Genomic DNA, 22,519 nt, shown 5'->3' with positions numbered 1-22,519 from the left:
GCCGCCGGCCCTTTAAAACTTCTCTCACTAAGCCCTGTGAGTGCGCGCGTGCTCTGTTGGTGTACACGCTGACAAGGGCCACAGCGGCCTTCGTCAGTGTGTGAGCGTAGCCTCGGCCCTCGTCAGTGCGGGCAAGCAGGAGAGTGCTCGCACACAGAGCCTAGTCAGAAATTTGAAAAGGCCGCTGCGGCACGTGGCAATAGCATGAAAGCTCGGGGCTCTTCCCCTGAACATTTTGCCCAGAGCCCCGAATGTCGCTGACTGGCCGGATGTTGCTGATTGGCCAGTGCTCCTGTCCTCCTGTGCGGCGCAACTCTGAGGGAGAGAGCCAGAAGCAATTAAGATGAAAGGTCAGCATACCTGCCTGTGTGTACATGCTCACAGGGAGAGATAAGCTCCTGTCATCACAGTGACCACTTCTCCTGCTCTTATCTGCTATCCTGGCAGAGAAGGAAAGACTGTGGGATGTGCCAGGACAGTGTTACTACCAGCAGGAGAAGCTGAAGAACTGCACATGGATATCAGCTTCCCCTGCACTACAGAGGAGAGTGTGTGAGCTGTGTGTAATACTTGTGTATGAGCTGTGTGTGTGATACATGTGTATGTGATACATGTGTGTGAGCTGTGTGTGATACGTGTGTGAGCTGTGTGTGTGTAATGCTTGTGTATGAGCTGTATGTGTGGGTGATACATGTGTGTGAGCTCTATGTGTGTGTGATACATGTGTGTGAGCTGTGTGTGTGATACATGTGTGTGAGCTGTGTGTGTGTGATACATGTGTGAGCTGTGTGTGTGTGAGCTGTGTGTGATACATGTGTGTGAGCTTTGTATGATACTTTTGTGTGAGCTGTTTGTGAGCTGTGTGTGAGTGTGAGCTGTGTGTGTGTGTGATACATGTGTGTGAGCTGTGTGTGATATATGTTTGTGCGGCAGGATTCAATTAGAGGCATAATGAATCCAACGCCTCTCCCTCTGGCACATCTCCACATCAAGCCCTGAATGAACAGCACCAGTATTTGGTCTTGATGAATCAGGGCCATAGTAGCTGCTGTCTGGCCTTAAAGGGCCTTAAAGGGGTTTTTCACTATTCAGACAACCCCTTCTGAATTCCTATGTTTCTCACAGTACAATAATATCATCTATAGTCACCTCCAATGCTGTGCAGTTCCATCAGTGACGGCCCTGGATCTCCCGGGTATATGTGATTCCTGCAGACAATCAGCGCTGTCTGTCCTCTCCTCTCCTATGGACATAATTGACATATGGAGGAAATGAAAGGGCAGCTACAGCTCTCGCTTCCTCTATATGTCTGATTGGTCTGCTGGAGAGGAGAGCACAGCCAGTGCTGATTGTCTGCAGGGATTACGTAACAATATCACGTGATACAGGGGAGATCCAGTGCCAACACAGTTGGAATGGCGCAGCATTGGAGTTAACTATAGGTGGTTACACCTGTAAAGGGAATTTGTCATGTCAAAAATGCTATTAACCTGCAGATATGGGTGTAATCTACAGGTTAATAGCATTGTAAAGGTATCCTGCTGCTTGGAGGAAATTAACTTTATTTCTCCCATTTTCATTTATAGAGGCGTGCCTAAAGTTACAGGTCAGTACATAGTGAGCAGCGGTTGTAAACGTGCACGATCACTGACTGACAATCGGCTCAGTACATAGTGAGCAGCGGCTGTAACTGTAAGCAAGCTGCGAGATGCAGTGACGGACAGGAGACAGAGCAAGGGTTAACAAGTTTAACAATTTAATTTAACAGAGTATAAGCTCCTTGCAGGGAGATTAATGTTTAAAGAGTTTATGCAAGAAACAAGAAACAAAATAGAAGGCAAAAGATGCAGAATAGCCGCAGTCCAATTGTCAAAACTTATCATGTTGTTTATGATCCTCCACAGCTGATTCCTCAGGAGTCAGAGAAAAAGAAACCATATAGGAAACCTTAAATAACAAGCTGCCAAAAAAAACACAGACATGTGACTTGGGCATAAAGATTGGACACTCCTAAATGCACATATGAAACAAGGAGAAATTGGAGTACAAAGTCCAAAAAAAGTTCATAAAAGGTATGTTTATTAAATGCATATGTATCAAATACACTAATAGTACAAAGGCAAGTAAAAATAGAGGTGTGCAAAACCCTTAAAGCAGCTGGATCAGGTAAGTAGTGGCTAACAATGTTCCCCCATGAACGGGCAATGAATGGGATAGAACTAGTGCTTAACAAAAAGCTTCATATTAGTGCGCATAAATCATAGAAGCCATGTATTCCCTATCCCCATAGTGCTTACCCATCGTCCGCGCAGGGAGACCCACATGCCACGCCGCCACCGACACGCGTTTCGTGTTAGCTTTCTCAAGGTGCGGTGATGTAATGTGTATTGGGAAGTACCTTATGAATCCCCATCGTCACTGCAATCCACGTGTCCCTCATATCGGCGCATATGTCCGGTAACACCAGCCGGATGTTACATTGCTGCCGGCAAGATGGCGCTGTGGGTCACGACTGTTGCTGTGACGTCAATGGCCCGCACGCGTCATCACATAGCACCATCAGCAATGTTCCGGACCTCGGCAGACAGGAGGCATGCGCACTAGGAACCTGTATGCAAGATGACTCATTCCCTTATAGAAACATACATTATTCAGTGCAATAGTAGATGATAAAATAGTGATTCACAACCATTGTACGATATATATGTTGACAAATTAATGCTGTGCAAAATAATAAATTTAACATCCATGTCTAAACACTACATTAAATAAAGCAGGAGTCATTAACAGTGAAATGTGCTTAATAGGACAAAAATAATAATAATATAACAACAAGACAACACATAAATCAATAAATGACAGTGTAAAAGAAAAAGAAGGGAAGAAAAATTAGAAAAAAAAATTTAAAGACAAAAATTAAGGAAAAAAAAATTTCATTGTTCAATTTAAACATCATAATTCCTTATTCCAAGGGATAGAAACGGAGGACAATTCTCGCACAGAGGCTTGGCCCAATAGATCTTTGTCAACTACCACATCAGGATGGTCAAATAATACATGATCACAGATAGAAAAAAAAGATAATGAATATAAAATGATTAATAAAACCAGTCTCAAGACAAAGACAAACACAAAAATACTCAATTTAGAAGATTAAGTGCGGAGATTATCATAAAAATGAATTAAAGCTCAACTGCTCATTGAGTCCTGCCAGGGCTACGGTATTAAGTACTGCAATCCATGGGCATTCTCTTTGAGCCAACGTACGTTTTGTATCACCCCCTTGTTCCGGTCCCTCATCTCTTCCCCAAGGCAACATGGGAGGCAGCCTCAACAGTTCCCGACCTGGCTCGGTACAGGTACCCTCAGCCTCGTCTTCCGCCTTTCACTGCCCCTCTCCTTTAGCTCGCCATTCCACGGCGAGAGTTCTTGCAGTAGACGTTGACACTCCTCCATCTCTTGAATGATCCGCTGTCAAATAAATTGGTCCTGTTCATAATGATTGGAGGGGTATTCTGTGTGATGTAAGGTTGAGTGGTCAAGTCGGGTTGAGCAGTTGAGGATGGGGACACATCCGGGTTCAATGGAGTAGCCATCTCGGGAGTTTTAGGTCCTCGTACTTCCCTTGGGCTGGTGGGTAGCAGACCGTCCAAGTCATGGGGTGAGGCAGATGGTTCTTCTTCATCGTAATCGAAGATCGCAAGAGTGGACATTTCAGGAACACTCAGCGCTCTCTTCTTTTTCGGGATCTCGGGACGTAGCATGCTTCGGTGGACTACTCAGGTAGGGGCCCCTTCTTCCCTCTCAAGCTGAACTTCATAGATGGGACCATTAGATCCAATTCGGCGTTTCACCCATCAGTTCCAAGGATGTCCACCCATTTCTTCTGATACATGTTGGCACCAATGACACGGCAAGGAAGGACCTACCGACAATCTGCAAGGACTTTGAAGAGTTGGGGAAGAACGTAAAGGAACTGGATGCACAGGTAGTTTTTTCTTCTATCCTTCCAGTAGACGGGCATGGCACCAAGAGATGGAACAGGATCCTTGATGCAAACAATTGGCTAAGACGATGATGCAGACAACAAGGATTTGGATTCCTGGACCACGGTGTGAATTACCTGTACGACAGACACCTCGCCAGAGATGGATTACCAAGAGAAAAAAAAAAAAAAGAGGTATTCAGCTCACCTTTTGTTTGTTCATTGTGAACTTTAAATGACTCTGTGCACGGACACGTCTCTGCCAAAACGTCTTTGTACTAATCCAAAAAAAGAAGAAGTCCAGATCCAAGAGGTAAAATTCGAAGAATTTAATTAGCATCATTAAAAGTTAAATACATGGCTGCTAGTGATCAAAAAATCGGTAAACCCAAAGGGATTACCGCATGGGGATAATTCAGAGAGGTTCTGTACGTGTTTCAGCATGGTCTGCTCCGATCTCGCTGTGTGTGACGGGGATCAGCGACCGGCTCCTGGATACCCGACGTTTACATTAGAAACCAGCATCCAGCGTCACTGGTCCTGATCACTGGGGCTGTCTGTGACAGCTCACCAGCGATCAGCCTAACGATGTCCCAGCGATCCCATCATGTTGGATCGTTGGTGGGATCGCTGGGACATCGTTTAGTGTGACGGGGCCCTTAGACTCAGAGTAACCTCAGAATCTCAGCTGAACAATATATAAAATCAGTACACAAGTGATCAAAATTAATTAATCAAGAATGCAAATTATACACCACAAATGTGAAAAACAAAAAAGAAAAATATATACAGAAAAAATATATATATAAAGAAATATAAGAACAAAAAACAAAAAATTTAAAAGTGCAGCATAAATTCTTTTCTCAAGTTCAAGCAAAAAGGTACACGTGTATCAAGTACATAAATCCAATATGCTTCTTAATTCCGTAAAAATTTCTCTGTATCTCCACCCCGTATATTTATTTTAATTCGTTCCACTGAGAGATGGACTACACCTCAACAAACTTGAGAAACACACATTTGCCAGGAGACTCGCTACACTCATCAGGAGGGCGTTAAGCTAGAAGAAGAGTGGACGGGAAGAAAAACATTAGACTCGAACATGAAGCCAGAAACTATACTGATGAAGGATATGAGGTGTGGCAAAGAAGACCCAAGACAACATACTCGGAAGGGAGGTAAGAAAATTTCTAAAACAATCTACAGGGAGGAGATTAGAACAAAACAAAGTCCTCTAACCTGCATGCTCGCAAACTCCAGAAACCTGAAAAACAAGATGGAAGATCTAGAAGCAGAAATATCTACAGGTAAATATGACATAGTGGGAATAACTGAGACTTTGTTAGATGAAAGCTATGACTGGGCAGTTAACATACAGGGCTACAGTCTGTTTAGAAAGAATCATAAATATTGGAGATGAGGAGGGGTTTGTCTTTATGTAAAGTCTTGTCTAAAGTCCACTTTAAGGGAGGACATTAGCAAAGGGGATGAGGATGTCGAGGCCATATGGGTTGAAATACATTGAGGGAAAAATAGTAACAAAATTCTCATTGGAGTCTGTTACAAACCCCCAAATAAAACAGAAATCATGGAAAATCTACTTGTAAGGCATATAGATGAAGCTGCAACCCATAAATGAGGTCTTTGTTATGGGGCTACTTTAACTACCCAGATATTAACTGGGAAACAGAGACCTGTGAAACCCATAAAGGCAACAGGTTTTTGCTAATAACCAAAAAAAATAATCTTTCACAATTGGTGCAGAATCCAACCAGAGGAGCAGCACTTTTAGACCTAATACTATTTAATAGACCTGACAGAATAACAAATCTGCAGGTCGTCGGGCATCTAGGAAATAGCAACCACAATATTGTACAGTTTCACTTGTCTTTCGCTAGAGGAACTTGTCAGGGAGCCATAAAAACACTGAACTTTACAAAGGCAAAGTTTGACCAGCTTAGAGATGCCCTTAATCTGGTTGACTGGGACAAAGTCCTCAGAAAAAGAATACAGGTAATAAATGGGAAATGTTTAAGAACATCCTAAATAGGCACTGTAGACTATAAACTTAGCGGTTTATACCTTGTGGGAATAAAAGTATAAGAAATAGGAAAAACCCAATGTGGCTAAACAAAGAAGTAAGAGGGGCAATTAACAGTAAAAAGAAAGCATTTAAACTACTAAAGCAGGATGGCACAGTTGAAGCTCTGAAAATCTACAGGGAGAAAAATAATTTATAAAAAAAAACTAATTAAAGCTGCCAAAAAGGAAACAGAGAAGCACATTGCTAAGGAGAGTAAATCTAATCCCAAACTGTTCTTCAACTATATCAATAGTAAAAGAATCAGTAGTGAAAATGTAGGCCCCTTAAAAAATTGTGAGGAAAGAATGTTTGTAGATGATGAGGAAAAAGCTAATATATTAAACACCTTCTTCTCCACGGTATTCATGGTGGAAAATGAAATGCTAGGTGAAATGCTGAGAGACAAAGAAAACCCTATATTAAGGGTCACGAATCTAACCCAAGAAAAGGTGCAAAACAGGCTAAATAAGATTAAAATAGATAAATCTCTGGGTCCAGATGGCATACACCCACGAGTACTAAGAGAACTAAGTAATGTAATAGACAAACAATTATTTCTTATATTTAGGGACTCTATAGAGACGGGGTCTATTCCACACGACTGGCGCATAGCAAATGTGGTACCGATATTCAAAAAGGGCTTTAAAGTGAACCTGGAAATTATAGGCCAGTAAGTCTAACCTCTATTGTTGGCAAAATATTTGAATGGTTTCTGAGGGATGTTATTCTGGATTTCATCAATGAGAATAACTGTTTAACTAGATATCAGCATGGGTTTATGAGGAATCGCTCCAGTCAAACCAATCTAATCAGTTTTTATGAAGAGGTTAGCTACAGACTGGACCAAGGTGAGTCATTGGATGTGGTATATCTTGATTTTTCCAAAGTGTTTGATACCGTGCCACACAAGAGGTTGGTGCACAAAATGAGAATGCTGGGTTTTGGGGAAAATGTGTGTAAATGGGTAAGTACCTGGCTTAGTGATAGAAAGCAGAGGTGGTTATAAATGGTATATTCTCTAACTGGGCCGCTGTGACCAATCTTGCACCTCAGGGGTTGGTGTTGGGACCTAATCTCTGCTACATATCTATTAATGATCTGGTAGAAGGTTTACACAGTAAAATATCGATATTTGCAGATGATACAAAACTATGTAAAGCAGTCAATACAAGAGATGATAGTATTTTGCTACAGATGGATCTAGATAGGTTGGAAACCTGGGCCGAAAGGTGGCAGATGCGGTTTAACAATGATAAATCCAAGGTTATATACATGGGAAGAAGGAATCAATATCACCATTATACACTGAACGGGAAACCACTGGGTAAATCTGACATGGAGATCCTAGTTAATGATAAACTTACCTGGAGCAGCCAGTGGCAGGCATCGGCTGCCAAGGCAGACAGGATCATGGGGTGCATTAAAAGAGGTCTGGATACACATGATGAGAGTATTATACTGCCTCTGTACAAATCCCTGGTACAGAGGTACAGTTTTGGGCACCGGTGCTCAGGAAGGATATAATGGAACTAGAGTGAGTTCAAAGGAGGGCAACAAAATTAATAAAGGGGATGGGGGAACTACAATACCCAGAGAGATTAGCAAAATTAGGATTATTTAGACGACTGAGGGGCGATCTAATAACCATGTTTAAGTATATAAGGGGACAGTACAAATATCTCTCCGAGAATCTGTTTATTCTCTGCATCTGGAGGAGAGAAGGTTTTTCCACCAACATAGAAGAGGATTCTTTACTGTTACGGCAGTGAGAATCTGGAATTACTTGCCTGAGGAGGTGGTGATGGCGAACTTCGTCAAGGGGTTCAAGAGAGGCCTGGATGTCTTCCTGGAGCAGAACAATATTGTATCTTACAGTTATTAGGTTCTTTAGAAGGACATAGATCTGGGGATTTATTCTGACGGAATATAGGCTGAACTGGATGGACAAATGTCTTTTCGGCCTTGCTAACTATGTTACCATGCTACGGAGTTTTATCCCATCAAAGCTGTAACTTGCCTCGAGGTTGTTTATCTTGGACCAATACTAGGTCTCCAGTCTTGAGAGCTGTCCCTTGCAGTTGTCTCACGGTGCTGAAGTTCCCGAAACTTGGTCTGTACCAAGTGATGTAGAGTCTGCAAGCGATGTCGATGTTCTCTGTCCCAGGTGGACAACCCCATCTGTGGGTAGTCCTCCTCTGGGTCCAACTCCAGCTCGGTGAGCTCTCGTCCTTTTCGGCCGAACAGTAGGGTGTACGGCGTGTATTCGGTTGTACTGTGCACTCGGTTGTTGTACACCCAGACCAGTTCAACTACATACTGAGGCCAATGGGCTTTCCTGTTTTCCTCCAATGTTCTTAATATCTGAATGAGCATCCAGTTGAAATGCTCGCAGGCTCCATTCCCCTGTGGATGATAAGCTGTCGTCCTGGACTTTTCAATCTGATACAGATGGTGGAGCTCCTCCATCACTCGATCTTGAAAGCAAGTGCCTTGGTCAGAATGGATCCTTTTCAGCCACCCATACACCCGGATGAAATCTCAGCAGATGGCCTGCGCAGCTGACTTGGCCGTCTGATCCCGAGTTGGAGTCACCACAGCAAACTTAGTGAAATGATTGGTCACCACAAGACAATGTTCGTATGTTGTATCCAAGATGAGTGGGACCCACGGTCAATTAGTCGATCATTAGCAGTTCCAGGGGAGCAGAGTTCACAATGGTCTGCGTAGGAGCTCTCTGTTCTGGAGGTTTAGCCAATTCACAACTTCCACATTGCCGACAGGTTTCTTCCACTGCTGTAGTCTTCAATCGGGGATGATAAAACAGCTTCTGCAACCACTGGAACGTCTTCTCCGGACCAAAGTGCGCTCCTCTTACATGAGCTTCCGTGGCCACCTCACTGATCACCTTTTTTGAGGGAGTTCCACTTGCCAGGTGACTCCCAATTCCCGTACCAACTGTACCTTCTGATACAGCAAACAGTCTTCCAGGTGAAGCCTTTCCCACTGTCGGAGAATCTGCAGCATTCCCGAGGACAAGGCATCTCACTCACTCTGGCTGAAAAGTTGCTTTAGGGGCACCCATTGTCTCAAATGAGCGAGTTCTCTGTCTTCCTGCTGAAGTCGCACCCAGTCATCTCAAGGTCGTCCAAACAGGTGTTTTCCTGAAGCCTCTTCTAGCTGTTCCCGCGTCGTTGTCAGCGTCCTGGTGAGGTTTTGGCATCCTTGGATCTCTTCTGCCTTCAACTCTTTGTCTCAGTCACGACCAGGTTGCTCGTGGGTCACCCTGGACAGGTCATCAGCATGTGTATTCTCAGCTCCTTTTCAATATGCATTCTTGTATTGATATTTTGCCATACGGATCACCCATCTTTGCTCCAAGGCCCTCAGTTTTGCATTTTCTAGGTGGGCTAGGGGATTTTTGTCAGTGCGCACCAAGACTTCGGATCCTGACAGGTACTCGACAAACTTTTTGGTTATCGCCCACACTAATGCCATTAATTCCAACTTGAAAGAGCTATAGTTGTCTGGGTTTAGTTCAGAGTCATGGAGAGATGAGCTCATGTAGGCAATCACTTGTTCCTTTCCATCCTGTATCTGTGACAATACAGCCTCTAATCCCTGGAGACTTCCATTGGTGTGAAGGATGAAGGTTTGAGAGAAGTCTGCATAGGTCAGTATGGGTGCTTCAGTCAGGGCCATTTTCAGGGCTCGAAAGGCTTCTTCCTGGATGGCTTGATTCTTCGCACCAGACGGCACTCCTTTCAAAACTCCAGCAGTGGATTAACAATACGAGTGAAGTCTTTCACGAACCGTCGATAGTACCCCATAAGCTCCAGAAAAGCCTGCACATCCTTCACTGTCTTCGGAGTGGGCCAGTCCTGCACTGCCACTGCCATCTTCTCGCTGAGGTCGCGCGGGCACTCCTGGTCTCTTAAAGAGAAAGAGTGCATTTTTCAAATATGCTCCAGACCAATGGTGTTGTAGTGAGCACTATTTTTGACCCCTCTGCCATAGAGGAGGCGCCGGAGCAACAAGTGTTTCCTGTTGCTAGTTTCTGGTTCAAGTGTTCTGTTGTGTCAGTGTTCTACTGTGCTCCGCAAGTGTCCTGCCATGTACCCAGCTAATACCGTTTGTCTTCTCAGACTACCTGCAGCTTTCTACTCCATACCCGGGATGATACCAGTGCTGCCTGCGCAAGTGCCATCCTGCTCAGCCATCCGCCACTTCGTTACACAGGACGATGTCAGTACTGCCTGTGCCAGCTCCGTCCTGTGCAGCCGCTTCCCGCCTCTCAAGTACAACGCTGCCTGTTATCCCTGCCTGTTCACCTGTCCGCTGGGCTAGCTTCCACATGTCCGATGTCTAACTGGAGGTAGCACCTGCGTCCCCTGGATACCCCAATCTGATCCTGGTTGAGGGGTCTTACTATGGGTGTCTGGGGATCGCATAGTCACGACCCCTTCGGAGCCCCCCGGTCCATGGTTCCCCAAAAATAGCAATAAATGAAGGTACACGTCAACATCTGTGCCTCCGCTTCCATTCGTTACTTCTAGCAGTATACCATTGTAACCCATTTATTATAACTTTCTCCAGTAAAAATTAATTGTTCAATACTAAGCTCCATGGTTCACCACCCGCATCAATCTCCAGTAGTGTCATGGATTTTCCACCATTTGCAATACCCTGTGCTAGAATGATCCCACCAAAGAAGTTCATCATGAGTTGGCCTGAAGTGCTATGCACTAATCTACTAATCTGAGAAGAACCTGGTAGCATGATTCCCATCCATCATCAACACAGGGGAAATTGACTTAATAATCACCTATTAAAGGTGTTTTCTACTACTATTTGACCCCCTTTCATATGTCTTATCTATTCTTAACAATCCATTTTCTACGCTTGCTCAGACCAAAAACTTCACTCTCCTCCCATGCTTGGATCCTGCCGATGCTTTGGAATGCTTTTCAGCTGAAGGGATCAGCACTTTAAAGCATCAGAAAGATCCAAGCAGGTGAAGGGAGTGAAGCCTAATCTGACTTTACCGATGTTTTGGAGTGCTGGCCCTAAAGCTGAATAGCACTACAATGTGCTGCTCGTCATTAGAAAGCATAGCTGTTGTCAGCTGAAGGGCCAGCTCTCCAAAGCATCAACAGAGTCAATGTGCACTACACATGTCCAAACTTAAATGGGCAAAAGTATTGAACACATGAAGAAAGAGAGGTGCAAAAAGCCATGGAAAGTCATGAAAACAGCTGAAATCTATTAGTAACTAGCTGAAGAGCCCGGCATTGCCCGGGCATAGCAACTAACTGTGGGTAGTTATAACAAATTATAATGATTATCCTCCATCCCATAGTCCAGTGCCCATATACACATCATACATATCCTCCATCCCATAGTCCCGAGCCCATATAACTGTAGAAATTGCAACAACGCCGGATGCCGCCACTCACAGAAGGCAGATCAAGAGTTAAGGTTTTTTATTAAACAATAAATTCACTTCGTGCAGGGAGTGAGGGATTGCAGAGGGATAGTAGGAATGGGGCAGAACTGGGAAAGAGGAAGGAAGGGTAGGGGTGACCGACAGTTCAATATGAAAAGAAGAATGATTCAATCACTTTATTCTGCCATCTGTTGCGACATTTCGATCTATACAGATCTTTATCAAGCACAATACAACACACATTAACCCCATTTAAATAGTATATGCACCACCCTTTCATTCACTATACACCAATCAATAACATGCAAAAATAATCGTGTAAATAAATCACAAAGAACATATTTAAAACACCCCATCTGATCATCAATTGAGAGTGTACTTTAATAACATTCTAAACGTCACCTCTGATCGGTCTTATCATGTCTCGTACAGGGAAATCAAAGTAAGTCACGGCATATGAAGACCAAAACAAAGCATTAACCAATCATAGCAAAGCATTCTCGTTGTCATAGAAAGGCTCAGTTCTCCTCAGCAATCTTATCCGCCCAACCTCTGCAAACACCAATCCATGGGCAGTCCCTTCTGTGCACACTCCGGTGTCTCCACATGATTAATTGCAGATCTCCTCTCTCAGGCTTAATAGTGAATATGCCCTGGCATCTCAAGTTCATTGGCTATAGTTCCTGAGGCCTCATCATGTCACCCAGTACATGTAACTAAGAATATACCCGTAGGAGAACTGATTAGGGTTAAGAGAAATTGTTCTAGACCTGAATCGTTTGAAGCAGAAGCGAAAAAAACTCTAGGTTGCAATCCAGGGGATATCCCAATTGGAGCTTACAAAGGGCAAAAAAAAATTGTTGAAAAAATGGACAGGAAAGTACTTTTAGAATCTAACAAAAATAAAGGTGCACAATTTTCAGGAAGACAATGTGGTAATATAGCTTTCTCCACAGAATTCTCTCCACAGTATCACACCATCACAAATATTATTAAGAAATATGTGCCACTATTACACAAGGATAAAAAACTCTGCAATGTCCTACAGAATAACAGAGTTCAATATATAGCCAAGCAGGCTCCTACTTTGGCGGATAAATTATCCCCTAGTATGGTAACCAGTAATACTTTCTCACAAAATTCTACATGGCTCTCATATAGGGGATTTTTTAAATGCGGCCACAGTTGCTGCATCTCTTGTTCTTATGCACTTAAAAGTAAGTCTTTCACATCGGTACAAACTGGAAATTCTTATCCCATTCATAGTTTTATAAACTGTAATACTCCCGGTGTCATATATTTAATTCAGTGCATGGAATGTGAGGTGCAGTATGTAGGTTGCACTATTACTCCCTTAAAGACACACATTAGAAGACATCTATCTGACACTACTAATCCTGATGCATTGAATGTCTCTGTGGTGTCCAAGCATTTCATTAATTGCCATAACTGAGACCTCACCCATTTCAGATTTATAGGCATAGAAAAAATTTTAAAAAATCAGTAAGAGGTGGAAATTTTCAGAGAAAAACCTTCAATCGGGAATCTTACTGGATATTTAAATTATGTACAAGAGTCCCAACAGGTCTGAACACCAAACAAGATTTGATCGTGGAGTACAAGTAAAATAATACTGCCAAAATAATTGTTTTTGCTGTGTCAAGCATGTATTTGACTGTTTAGAAATAGGTGTGTATAGTCCTCTTATATATATTCTTTTAATGTATTCCATTTTTTTTTTTCTTTTGTGGTATTGCATGTAAAGTAAATAATTTTGAGCGGGTTTTTTTTTTTTTCCTCTTTCTCTCTCTTTTTAACTTGTCTTCAACCAGGAGGTTGGGTGTGAATAATTAGGTACCTCAATTAAACATGCTAATGAGGGCATTGCCTACCACCTCCTCACTCCTGTCTGGAGACTTTTAAAATGTCACATTTTGTCAGAATTTGTAATCCATGATTAAGATTCTTTTGAGTTGAAACGCGTTGGATTTTTTACCATCCTCTGGGGTATCAACTACCTGTAACATGTTCTTTTAACGAAAAGAAACATAGGAATATTTTTTATAACTACCTTCCTGCCTGTGATCACTGGAGATTACTGTGTTTCTGAAGCATCTGGGACAGCATTCCCTTCACCTAATTGTATATTTGAGGGGGATTCTGGCAGTAACGTTCTCTGATAAGCGCAGCGTTTCCAGTGGGTGTATATCATGAGTGATCACTGAGGTGCATCCAAAATCATCTTCGTGTTTTGCAAACACATCATGATATTTCCCTAACAGGGCCTCCACCTGCTGTATTTGCTGAGGCACAAGGTCGGTCAGCTCGGCTCTCATTTGTTCTAAAATCCGGCAACCCTCTAGCAAATGTCACGGGTCAGGTGATAGTGTTGTATACACGGTAACCATCCAAAGATCTGTTAGGAATCTGGTTTCTACCATGCCTATGCAGGAATCCAGATTCTCACATTTATCTCCAGAAGCTAAGTCCTTTGTGCCATCTTCTGAGCATGCTCACGGGACGAGCTCCCATTGGAGTTCAGGAGTCAGGTGCTCAGGTCCTGCTCCGGATCCTATTGGCTCCTTTTGGAGACCTGGAGATTTCTGGCAGGTCCCGTACGCTATAAATAGTGCGCATGGCCGTTCCGCCATGCGCTAGTATTTTCATACGGCTGCTGTATGTATGGTGATGGATGCTTGAACTGGTGACTGACTTATTAAGAACTTCTTCCCTCTGATAATACGTCTGTGTGAGTGTTTGGGCATCAGCCAGTATTAGCACCAGCGTGCTCAAGCTTCATCTTTGCTAGCAGTTAGCGTTCTGCATCGCGCTTGCAGCATAGCGGTGCTTTCTCTGCGGCTCAGTTCACGCCGCGCTGCGGTTGCAGCCTGTCGGGCGTTCGCAGTTGCGACATTCCGCATCCTATTTTTACGGTAGGTCTAGAAGGAGTAGTCCTGGTGTTTAAGGCTACTTCTGTGACCTTTAATACCGTATTTGCATCGCTGGAAGTCTGTGACCCTGTACAGACTCAGCGTTATTTATGCTTTTGTTTGCAGCTCTGTGCATATAGCAGAGTCTGCTTTAATGCACTGGGTGCAGCTAAAACCCTGTGCACATTACCGCCTTAGTGCTCTGCCTCTTTTAGCAGCGGTTATTCCATCCACCGCACGGTGGACCCCGAGTGGCGAAGGCACTTTATTTCTTATTTGGTATCTTCCGCTACTCATAACAGGATCCCCTTGATTGACGGTAAGCTGTACGGCCTGGGGCGATACTAATTCCTCAGGCATGCACATGACTTGAGCCACCTCACTCCTGGGAGGTAAAGTGACATCCTTCTCTTCTAAATTTATGAAGCGCAAGCACTGACCCATCTCTCACTGTAGCCAATGTGCGTGCTACAAGAATTCCTGACGGCAGCTGGTCAGGATTGCCCAGCTCGAACCAAACTTCCACTCCTTCCAAAGGAATACAGGCACGAACAGGGAGCGTAAGCCCTGTTTGGCCTGCCTGACGGTAGAACTCTATTGAATGTAGGAGGGGCAATTATTTTTCCCAATGCCTTTCCACCGCTGGAAGTCTCCTGAGCTTGTACCGCTCTAATCAGCTGCTGAAAGATCCTCCTTTGAGGAGTACGGGTACTCCATTGTCTTAGGAATCCTTATGGGGACTCATCATTAAGAAAGCTTCTGAACTCCTTCAGCACATTCATGCCCAACGTGACCTTAGTCTCCTTATGTACTTATCCAGCTGTCAGCACCACCCCTTTGCGTCCCAATTCTTTACCGCAGACCAAAATATTCATCCAGACAACCCCTGTGACCGGGATAGGCAACTGGATGGCCGCCATGAGCTTAATTTCTGGTCCCCATTCAGGCCTCATGGCCTCAGTAGTAAAGTGATGGCGAAAGTATACTTCGGGCATCGTGGTCACCTGAGAGCCCGTATCGACTAAACAACGTACAGCTCGTCCGTTCATTTCTGCCCAGACTAGGGGGCACGCGGACACCACGTTGGTGGGACTTCTAGTACTCCTTTTTGACAAACAGGCTCCGGGCCGCGTCCCCTAGGCTTAGTTTAACGGTCTGCGTTGTAGGGGTCTTCCCTTTCGCGTACACCCCTGGGACACATGTCCTAATTCTCCAACGTTAAAACACACTTCTCTGCGACCAATTCTCATCTCTCGGCTGGGTGCAGGACCTGGTCAGGTTTCAGGCAGTCTGACAGCTACAGCTGGGGTTTTTTGTTTCAGTCAGTTCCTCGCGTATCTGCTGCATCTTTTTGCGCAAGTCTTCCGCTCATTGAGGCACAGTAACTGCGGTGGCGGACACCTCCCCACTCGCGACCTTCCCCACCGAAACTGTCACCCCTTGCTCATGCTCGCACCTCACTACCTATTTCAGAGAATTTCATACTGAGTTTGACCATCAGGCACCCTCATGCCTGTTTCAGCATCACATCACGCAGACCAGTCACCAACTGTTCCCCCAATACTATGTCTACGGAGCCTACACCTACTCCGTCCTTGCAAGCAATGGCAGTATGAAGCTACTGCAGCGTATTCATAAATTTGGTTACCGTCTCCCCCTCTCTTTGAACCCAGCGAAACAGACACATGCACAACTCTCCTACGTCGGTGGGGTCCTCATGCGTCTCCTCCAGTATCAGTAAAACCTTATCCAGGGTGTCTCTCGTCTGGGGGGGTCGGAGCATGACAGAGTCCCTGGCCTCCCCATCTAAAGCTATTATAGCCACCCCTGCTTCCAGGGCCGGAGTCATGGGATGCATCGTCATCATCCCCCTTATACGCTCAGTCCAACTCCAGAGCATGGTATTACTCCCGGTGAATTTAGGGAGGTTGTTTAACATGGTCCCAAGGGAGACGCTTGGCTTGGGGCCTCCTCCAACTGCTTGATCTGCCGCCTCCACACCATTGTGCGACATCCTGCCGACTGTGCCAAGTATAAAAATTGCAGTAACGCGGGATGCCGCCACGGACAGAAGGCAGATCAAGAATTAAGGTTTTTTATTAAACAATAAATGCACTCCACGCAGGGAGTGAGGAATGGCAAAGGGATAGTAGGAATCGGGCAGAACTGGGCAAGAGGAAGGATGGGTAGGGGCGAACGATAGTTCAATATGAAAAGAGGTGACACTTATCAGAATGAGGTCTTCTGGTATACATAGTTTTAGGGTTCCAACGGTGGTACCGACAGCAGCGGCATGTGTTGTCTCAGTGTGTTGTGCGACAGGCGGGGATCCAACGGTGACACCGACAACAGTGGCACTTGACGTCTCGATGCAGGCTCTGAGAAGTGGGTAGATTTCCCTACCCAACGGTGTCTGGCACGGTACTGAGTCCAACGTGAGGTACCGCCGGAATGAGCTCTCACTCTGCGGTGTGTGCAGTTCCAGAACCGGCGTGTAAAAGGTACTCCTCCTTACATACCCATCATATATATCCACCATCCCATAGTTCTGTGCCCATATAGCCATCATACATATCTTCCATCCTATAGTCCCGTGCCCATATACCCATCAAACAGCCTCCATCCCATAGTTCCATGCCCATATACCCATTATGACATCATCTTCGCCATGGCAACCATTCTGACATCATTGTCGCCATGGCAACCTATTATGACATCATTGTCACCATGGCAACCATTATGACATCATCTTTGCCATGGCAACCTTTATGACATCATCGACGCCATGGCAACCATTATAACATCATCTTCGCCATGGCAACCTTTATGACATCATTGTCACCATGGCAACCATTATGACATCATCTTTGCCATGGCAAACTATTATGACATCATCTTCGCCATGGCAACTGTTATGACATCATTGTCACCATGGCAACATTATAACATCATCTTCGCCATGGCAACCTATTATGACATCATTGTCACCATGGCAACCATTATGACACCATCTTTGCCATGGCAACCATTATGACATCATCGTCGCCATGGCAACCATTATGACATCATTGTCGATACACACACACATACACTTGTTTTTATATATATAGATTAGAAGGCAATCCATCCACTTAGTGAAAAATAATATCAGCCAGTTCAACTGATGGTCTAGCTGATGGCCTATAAAGATTTGCCTGATTACCAAGGTGCCACACAAGAAGCAACTCATGATTGGTAAAACCAGTCAGCAGTCTCAAGACCTTTGTAACCTTATTGTTGCAAAACATACTGATGGCATTTGCAGGGCATACTGATAGCATTTGTTACAGAAGAATTTATACACTACTTAAGGTTCCAGTGAGCACTGTTGGGGCCATAATCTGGAAGTGGATATAACATCAGGCAATCTCCACAAGATTTCAGACAGAGGAGTGAAAAGATTTACCAGAAGAGTTTTCCATGAGCCAAGACCACCGTTTGGAGAGCTACAAGAAGGGTGCAGACAGATGGCTGTATTTCTTGTGTGAAGACCGCATTAAACTGCATGGACTGGCCCAGAACCTCTCCTGACTTGACCTTGACAGATTAATGTATTTCTATGCAGCAGTCAGGCTCAGATCAGGAGAGGTGCCGGACCAATCAGAGGATTGTGATGCGATCCTTGCACGATAATTATGGCCATCTGTCTGTCCTCAAAGACCTGGAATTAACAGGTACAATTGTTTTAAAGAAAACAATAAGTAATGCACTCAACCTCCATGGCCTGTATGCATGCTCAAGTAAGATTCCATAGCTGAACAAAAAGCATTTAATATTTGCTCAACAATATTTAGACAAGCCTGTGAAATACTGGGAGAATACAAGGGGCTGCTGCTAAATTTTTGGCTTTGTGATCTTTTTTTGTTTCTATGGTAACAAATGTTACATCACATGAAAGCCTTATGTGTCTTAGGCCTCTTTCACACTTCAGTTTTTTTGCATCAGTTGAAATCCGCCAAAAAGTCATTGAAGCGGATCCGTTGTTAAGTGATGTGAACGGATGGCACAGGATCCGTTTTTAGACGGATCCTGAAAATGCGGAAATATAAAGGAAATGAGAGAGAGAGAGAGAGAGAGAGAGAATTTTTTTTTTTGTCCGGCACCCAGAAAGAATTTCGGGTTAAATGAGTGTCTGGAGGACCCGCCACAGAAAAAAACGTTACAAGCTCCGTTTTGAAATCTTTGAGGATGGTGACGGACAGCAATTTTTGGCGGATCCTCAAAAAAAATGGATGCAACGGACAGCAATCCGTCACAATCCGCCATTAATGCAAGTCAATGGGGAAAAAATTTGAGGATCCGTTTTTTTCAAAACCTGGCGGATTGTGACTGATTGTAAAAAACGGAAGTGTGAAAGAGGCCTAATATATTTTTTCAAAATTTTGTGTTTTTAGCTTATGGCAACAGCGTTCTACGCACGTGAGAAAACAAAATGGCGGAGTCTAACGCGATATTCACAGCAAATGAGACCAGAGGAGTGATAAAATTCTTGTTTCTGCAAGGAAAGTCCACAGAGGATATTCATGGTGATATGTCGCAGACATTGGGGAATCAATACTACAATTAAGAACTGGGTTTCCAAATTTAAAACGGGCCACTTCAGCACCAATAATGAGGAACGTCCTGGATGACCGAGAGTGATTATTGTTCCAGAGATCGTCGATGCTGTGCACAACCTCATACTGAAGAATCTGCAAATTTCAGCTAAAGCAATAGCAGACATCATGGGGATTTCCCGTGAACGTGCAATTATCCATGAACATTTGGACATGAAGAATCTATCTGCAAAGTGAGTCCCCAAATGTTTGACAACAAATCAAAAAAGCATGTGTGGCACCCCAGAGTCCGGTTGCCATAGTGACATTGCCTCCCTCTAAGGGGTGATGTCATGCCTGGAGGCAGGAGGGGGTCCCCATGCCAGGTATATGACAATTCCTGCTTCAGGCCAGAAAGGGGAGCTTCCTTATAAATTCTGGCCAGCAGGAGGGGTTAGTGAGTCAGTAAGAAGACAGCTGAGAGAGTAAACAAGAGAGTTGTCATGGAAACGGGAGCAGTTGGAGCTCATGACAAGACAGTTGGAGTTGGTCTGTGGAGAGGGAAGGGACAGGAGCAGAGACAAGGGGCTCTGGGGAACTAAAATTGCATATAGTTGACCCCAGAGCGAAGCACTGATAAAAAAAAGGATGCCAGAGTCCTTGGCTGGGTAGGAGTTGTATGCCCTGACAGCCAAATCTGGAGTGCAGGGGCCTGCAAGTTCTTTGGCCACACTGAACACCTGAAGGCACGGCAGTAGTCCAAGAGCCCGGGGCTGATAGTGAATAGGACAGTGCCCATGATATAGGCTCACACTGTCAGTCATACAGGTTAGCAATCATCACACAGGAGAGGGCCGCAGCTTAGCTACAAACAGCAGGGACCCAAAAAGAGAGTGCAGAAGGAAGGTCCCCAAACCCACCTGGCAGGGTGGATCCCCTGAATGCCTCCAGGCGAGCCGGACTCAATCCATCATCTGTATGTGGTACCCCAGATTGCATTTACGTTCAAGTAAAAGGTAAAGAAAAATGCACTTCTCTGCGTCCTTCACTTTTCCTCTGCATCCCAACGTTCACCACCATTTGAACAATCAAATATATTTTCCCTGGGGACCCGCTCTACCTGTGGGGAGGTGAACCATCTTTGCTGCGTTACCATCAGCCCCAGTGGACCAAAACCGCAGCGTCGGCCACCCATTGCCGAACACCACGGGTGGCGTTACGATTAAACACCACATAACTTTCCTCTATTTCTTACTGGACGCCCAGGGCCACGGACCGGGTCACTGCCACCGTGACATCCCCTTTAAAGAACCTGACCGGCTCGGTACGAGTAACCTAAGGCCCTGTGGGGTGCTCCACATGCAAGTGAAAACTTTTCGGTCCATTTGTCAGCATTTGCAGACTGATAAGAACTTCCTGGATCAACTGGTCACTATGGACGATACCTGGATTTATTTGTATGACCCTGAGACCAAGGAGCAGTCAAAAGAGTGGAAGCACAGTTTGGCGGTGGGAACATCATGGAGTGGGGCTGTTTTTTCAGTATAGAACATTGGCAACTTTCATATAACCGAAGGAAGAGTTACTGGACAAATGTACCAAGACATTCTTGAAAAAAATCTGCTGCTATCTACCAGTATGATGAAGATGAGAAAGATGAGAAATGAGGGTGAACGTTTCAGCAAGACAATGATCCCAAACACACAGCCAAGGAAACTCTTAATTGGTTTCACAGAAAGAAAATAAAGCTGTTAGAATGACCTCAATCCCATAGAAAATCTATGGAAGGAACTAAAGCGGTTTGTGAGGAAGAATGGGCAAAAATCACACCTGCATAATGTATTCACTAGTTTCTCCATACAGGAGGCATCTTGAAGCCGTCATCATAGTCAAAGGCTTATGTATGAAGGATTGAATACATTTCAGTAAGCGTTTGCAATACTTTTTTCCTGCAGAATTTCTCAATATTACGCATAACTTAATTTATGAACCTCTATGGTTTGATTTCTTTACCTATGTGGGTTGCTATCAACATCTTGTGAGAATTTCTTGTGCATAGCCCCTTTAGAAATATTTTTACTTAGAAAATTGGAGAAGTGTTCAATACTTATTTCATCCGCTGTATATCTGCTGAATGATCATGTTACGTTATATGAGAAATAATTTACAGACAACTGGACTCCATTGTTAATCTTATCTTTAACAGGGGCTTCCCATTCTTAAAGGGGTTACCTGGGACCTTTGTGGGATTTCTTTTTTAGCATGTCGTTGCTAACTACCGGTTTGTCCAACCCTGTGACAATCTCTTCTGTCTCAGAGCAGTCATTGACTGTGCCTGCAGGCGATTCTACTGCTTCTTGTAATGTTACATCCGCAGAACAGCACCTTCTTTTCTGCTCTGCTCTGTTCATGGGGAATTGCTGCCAATGTAATGATGATTGGCAGCAACCTACCTGCTGCCTAATTGCAGGGAGCTGGCTGTCAATCAACACAATGTTGGCAGAGACACTTCAGCCACATAGCAGACCCTAAGATGTCCTCTCTAAGCCCAGAGGAAAAGACCCCAATAATCTTGGATATCACTTTTAAGTGTACATGTAATCTCTATTAACTGCATACAGTAAGCAAACAAAAAAAAACTAAATTATTTTTACTCCTCTGAATTAGTATCTGGCAAATGACATTGTCTGTAAGGTACTTGTTCTTAAGTAACTGTCTAATGGGTAACCCAAATCAATATCTTAGTGTCTAGATTGCTTCTCATTCTACAGTACACATTCATTTTTAAGGTCTGCAACTCCGCTTGTGCATGTGTCATCATTCTCCCCTCCTCATGAGATGCTCAGACCCTGTATGTACGTAATAGCCTCACAGAATGACCTTCATACATCATGTTTGCACAGCATTAAATCTCACAAACTGGAATAAATGAGATTGCAGTCTTTGAAAAAGACAAAGCCTAGACAGAAAAATGTAAAGGGAAATAGAAATGTTTCTGCATCTATTGCTAATCTAGTGGAAAACAAAATGATCCATGACATGAAATTACTGCAGGGGAATTATTCTGCTCAGTACTTTTGTCTATTGAGCTGAACCTTAATACAACAGATTCCTTTACTCCCAGTATTTGCTGACAGTAATATTCCATTAGCGGTTACTTACCCCTGAATTATCTTTATGCCAAGCCTTATGTCTAATGCATATTTTCGTGTAATTAGGAATCCGTTTTCCACAGAGCCTGAGCTGAAGTTACCTTTCACATGTGTCACATTCTACTTCATTCTGATGAGTACTAATAAAAACCTGGTGACCAGAAATGCATTGGATTGTGTTCTCTACAGATGGCTTCTATCGCTGCTTAGATAAATGACATTATGGGCTTCACTAACAATTGTCTTTCCAGTTTTGTCTTATTTGTTCTGTTTGATTTCTCCCAGTGGTGCCTCTATACAAAAGCCTACATTTCTCAAGGGCAGCTGGTAACCTGAGCCATTCTTCAATTAC

General features: G+C 44.1%; 1 protein-coding gene across 1 annotated transcript in view; it reads right to left on the bottom strand.

Annotated features, from left to right (window-relative positions):
- Positions 1–9,848: 9,848 nt before the first annotated feature.
- Positions 9,849–22,519, bottom strand: part of LOC141054178 (uncharacterized) — a 38,000-nt gene continuing 25,329 nt past the window's right edge. Inside the window, exon 5 of the mRNA XM_073551401.1 lies at positions 9,849–9,998. Coding sequence (XP_073407502.1) covers positions 9,849–9,998 — 150 coding nt within the window. The remainder of the gene's footprint in view (positions 9,999–22,519) is intronic.

Source organism: Dendrobates tinctorius, unplaced genomic scaffold (assembly GCF_039654945.1).
Source record: "Dendrobates tinctorius isolate UK_male_01 unplaced genomic scaffold, ASM3965494v1 ptg000176l, whole genome shotgun sequence".
NCBI lineage: Eukaryota > Metazoa > Chordata > Amphibia > Anura > Dendrobatidae > Dendrobates > Dendrobates tinctorius.
Note: the sequence above shows the minus strand (reverse complement) of the source record. Positions and strands in the feature narration are given on the sequence as shown.